General features: G+C 48.3%; 1 protein-coding gene across 1 annotated transcript; it reads left to right on the forward strand.

The window, feature by feature from the left end:
* Positions 1–220: 220 nt before the first annotated feature.
* LOC147292423 (uncharacterized) lies at positions 221–1968 on the forward strand. Its single transcript, XM_086230326.1, has 2 exons — positions 221–941; positions 1019–1968. Exons 1-2 carry the CDS (start codon positions 221–223, stop codon positions 1966–1968), a joined length of 1671 nt encoding a protein of 556 aa, XP_086086452.1.
* The last annotated feature ends 2038 nt before the right edge of the window (positions 1969–4006 follow it).

The raw sequence follows: 4006 nt of genomic DNA on the forward strand, positions 1-4006 counted from the left end.
CCCGCTCCGCGTGCGTTCAGAGGTCTATCAGGAAAGGTAAGAGAAAGAGAAACAGGCGCCTAGGTCGAACAAACGACAGAGGGAAAGACGACCTGAGGATGAGGATGACCGAGCCCATACGGCCGAGTCAGGCCAGTCCCAGGGAAGGGAGGAGGAACTACCTCCTCCATCGGACCAGACTACTCGACTGCTGTTGGAGTTGAGTGAAAGAATGAAAAGAATGGAGGAGTCGCGGGGAGTACGCCCGTACGAACCAGGCGGGGGGGAGCAACCTGGTCCTTTTCCTAAGAGAATAATGTCCATACCACCAATGAGAAGGTTCAAACCACCTAAGATCTCTCAATATTCTGGGGAGGAAGATCCTATGGATCACCAGTCCAACTACCGCTCGGCCTTGGAGGCCTATGATGTGGATGATGCTACTCAGTGTCAGACTTTCCCATCGACTCTTACTGGGGCTGCCCGCGATTGGTTCTATCAACTCGCTCCGAACTCTATCAATTCATTTGACGAGCTTCGGGAAGCATTCATCGACCAGTACATCATCCAAACCGCTCGCCTGTACTCCGTAACAGACTTAACTCGAGTCCGCCAAGGAGAAAGAGAGTCACTGTGTGATTATATCACTAGGTTTCAAATCGAGTATGGGTGGTGTGGTAAGAGTAATGATGAGCTCGCATTTGCTACCTTTAGGGGAGGACTGAAGGAGGGGCGATTCCTATTTGAACTAAACCTGAGTGAGCCGTCAACTTACAGGGAGTTGATGAGCCAAGCCATTGCATATGCACAGGCCGAACATAGGACGTATAGGAAGAGAACCTCTTACCAAGAGAATGAAGCTGTTGATCGGACAAGGAGAAGCTACAAAGAGGACCAAGGCCACGCGCCCAAAGGACGAGAAATAAGGCAAGATGAAATGTCCAGGAGAGGAGTTGGCCAAGGTGATCGGAAAGGACAAATCAAGTTTCTTACACGCGACAATACAAAACTTACACACCTCTGAGTGTGTCTTACTTAGAGATCTTGCCACAAATTGAGGACATGTTGTCCCCTCTTGGGGAACGAAAGAGCTTGGTTCGACAAAAGTTTATTAAGAAGTACTATTGTGACTTCCACAAAGACCATGGGCACGGCACTGAGTTTTGTGTGGCCCTGAAGGATTCTGTGGAAGAATTGGCCAAGATGGGAAAGATAGACAGGTTCCTAGAAAAGAAAAATGATACTGAGGAGGAGAGGGCACCTCGACGACACCGAGTGCATATGGTTAGCGGCTGTGCAACCATTAGTGGGGGACCAAGGCTAGCGGGGAATTCAAACCGAGCACGGAAAGAATACGGCCGATGGGCGAAAACTCTCCAGGAGGTCCAAAGCGTCGATTTTCAAGTTAAGAAGGAGAAGATAACTCCATGGGAACCTATAACCTTTACCAAGAAAGATGAAGCTGGGGTCATATTCCCCCATTACGACCCACTTGTGATCGAAGCAATCATAGCAAACTGCGACGTTGAACGTGTCTTGGTGGATGGTGGGAGCTCAGTAAACATAATTTTTGCTAGAGCCTTTGACAAGCTAAGCGTTGGGCGTGAAAGGTTGGACCGCCTAGTAACCCCAATTGTTGGTTTTTCAGGAGAGGTGGTACAACCCCTGGGGAGTGTGTACATGCCAATTACTATGGGAAGTCACTCATGCACAAAAACAATAATTGTAGGGTTTTTGGTGGTGGATTGTCCTACAGCTTATAACGTGATCCTAGGAAGACCCGCGTTGAACCAGTTCAATGCCTTTGTGTCCTATTATCGAGAACATGAACTGGTTGGCGAAGTTAGCAAAGAACAAAGGCCCTCACATATGGATAGACCTGAGGACCCTAGGGGAGACGAAGTTATGCTGCAACCGAAGCCCGTGGAAGACTTTGATGAGATACCCATTTCAGAGAACTACCCAAGTAGGCACTCAGCTTCCTGCTAACATCAAGGACGAGCTGGTGCGCTTTCTTAAACTAAACGCAGAGGTCTTCGCATAGTCCTATGAGGATATGCCTGGCATCTCGCTTGATGTCATAGCCCATCGTCTGAGCATCGACTCACATTTCAAGCCGGTGCGCCAAAAGCGTAGGGTGTATGAGACGAAGCGATACGAGGCAATGAAGGAAGAAGTTGAAAAGCTGAAGAAGATTGGTTTCATTCGAGAGGTGGACTATCCCGACTGGTTGGCGAACGTGGTGATGGTAAGGAAAGCTAATGGTAAGTGGCGAATGTGTGTCGACTTCACTGACTTGAACAAAGCGTGTCCTAAAGATAGCTTCCCATTACCAAGGATAGACCAGCTAGTGGATGCCACTGTGGGTCATGAGTTGTTGAGCTTCATGGATGCCTATTCCGGATACAATCAAATTTTGATGCACACTCCTGATCAAGAGCACACGTCTTTCATTACGGATCGAGGACTTTATTGCTACAAGGTCATGCCCTTCGGGCTAAAGAACGCTGGGGTTACCTATCAGCGACTCGTAAACCACATGTTTGCCGACTACATAGGAAAGTCCATGGAGGTTTATGTGGATGATATGTTAGTAAAAAGGGTCAAGGCTAGCGACCACTTACAAAACCTATCAGAAATGTTTTCAGTATTGAAAAAGTATAACATGCGATTGAATCCAACAAAGTGCGCCTTTGGAGTTGGCTCAGGAAAGTTTTTGGGGTTCATGGTTAGTCAGAGAGGCATTGAGGCCAACCCAGAAAAGATTCGAGCCCTGGTAGAAATGAAATCACCAAGGACCCAAAAGGAGGTTCAAAGCCTTACAGGCAGGGTGGCGGCCTTGGCAAGGTTTGTTTCCAAGGCCACTGACCGTTGCACTCCATTCTTTAAAACTTTAAAGGCAAGGACAAAGATGGTGGACTGGACTCCGGAATGCGAACAGGCGTTCCAGGATCTAAAGGAATACATGGGGAAAGCCCCTCTCCTTTCCAAGCCTATGATCGGAGAGAACCTGTACCTATACATGTCTATTTCCAACACCGCTATTAGTTATGTATTGATTAGGTTGGAGGGGAGTGCAGAGCACCCTGTTTATTATGTAAGTCGAGCGCTGCAAGACGCGGAGACTAGATATCCAAAGATAGAGAAGTTGGCTCTGGCCCTGGTGGTATCAGCCCGCAGGCTTCGCCTATACTTCCAAGCTCACCCCATCATCGTGTTAACAAACCAACCTCTGAGACAAATCTTTCAAAAACCAGAGACGTTCGGACGGTTGGTCAAGTGGTCAATCGAATTGGGGGAGTTTAATGTCGGGTACCGACCCAGGCCCGCCATCAAGGGACAGGCCGTAGCTGACTTTATCTCTGAGTTTACATACCTACCAGAGGATGCACAACAGACAATCCCTATGGAAGTCATAGGAGCATCAGAACCTAAGGGTGTACTAAGCGATTATCCTATTTGGATTTTGCACGTTGATGGCTCTTCTAATCAGATAGGGTGTGGAGCCGGGCTAATCCTTGAAACTTCTGAGGGGTCTACCATAGAGGTAGCGCTACGCTTCAAGTTCAAAGCATCTAACAATGAGACAGAGTACGAGGCGCTGATCGCAGGGTTAAGACTTGCATACCATTTTGGAGCAAAACAGCTTCGGGCGTACAGTGATTCCCAACTGGTGGTGAACCAGGTGATGAACGAGTATCAGGCAAAAGGACAGCGCATGGCAACTTACCTAGCAAAAGCCCAGAGCATACTGCAGGGCTTCCAAGGCTATGAACTCTTGCAAGTTCCTAGGGCTGAGAACGAAAGGGCGGACGCCTTGGCTAGGTTTGCGTCTGATCCAGGACAAGTATGCGAAGGGTCGATAATTATCGCTACCCTAGAGAGACCATGCATTGAGGAAGAAGAAACTCATTATGCCCAGGTGTTAACCTTAGGGTGGATGGACCTAATCATGACTTACTTAAGGGAAGGTACCCTACCGACGGACAGGGTGGAAGCTCGAATGATAAAGTATCGCTCAACCAGG

The sequence above is a fragment of the Dryas octopetala genome, chromosome 2, assembly GCF_963921425.1.
Source record: "Dryas octopetala chromosome 2, drDryOcto1.1, whole genome shotgun sequence".
NCBI classification, from domain to species: domain Eukaryota; kingdom Viridiplantae; phylum Streptophyta; class Magnoliopsida; order Rosales; family Rosaceae; genus Dryas; species Dryas octopetala.

Excerpts from the sequence above, each read along its gene's own strand:
- LOC147292423 (XM_086230326.1), top strand. The coding sequence starts at position 221 with ATGGAGGAGTCGCGGGGAGTACGCCCGTACGAACCAGGCGGGGGGGAG. Across the intron at positions 942-1,018 it reads CAGGAGAGGAGTTGGCCAAG|AGATCTTGCCACAAATTGAG; the intron begins GTGATCGGAAAG and ends TGTCTTACTTAG.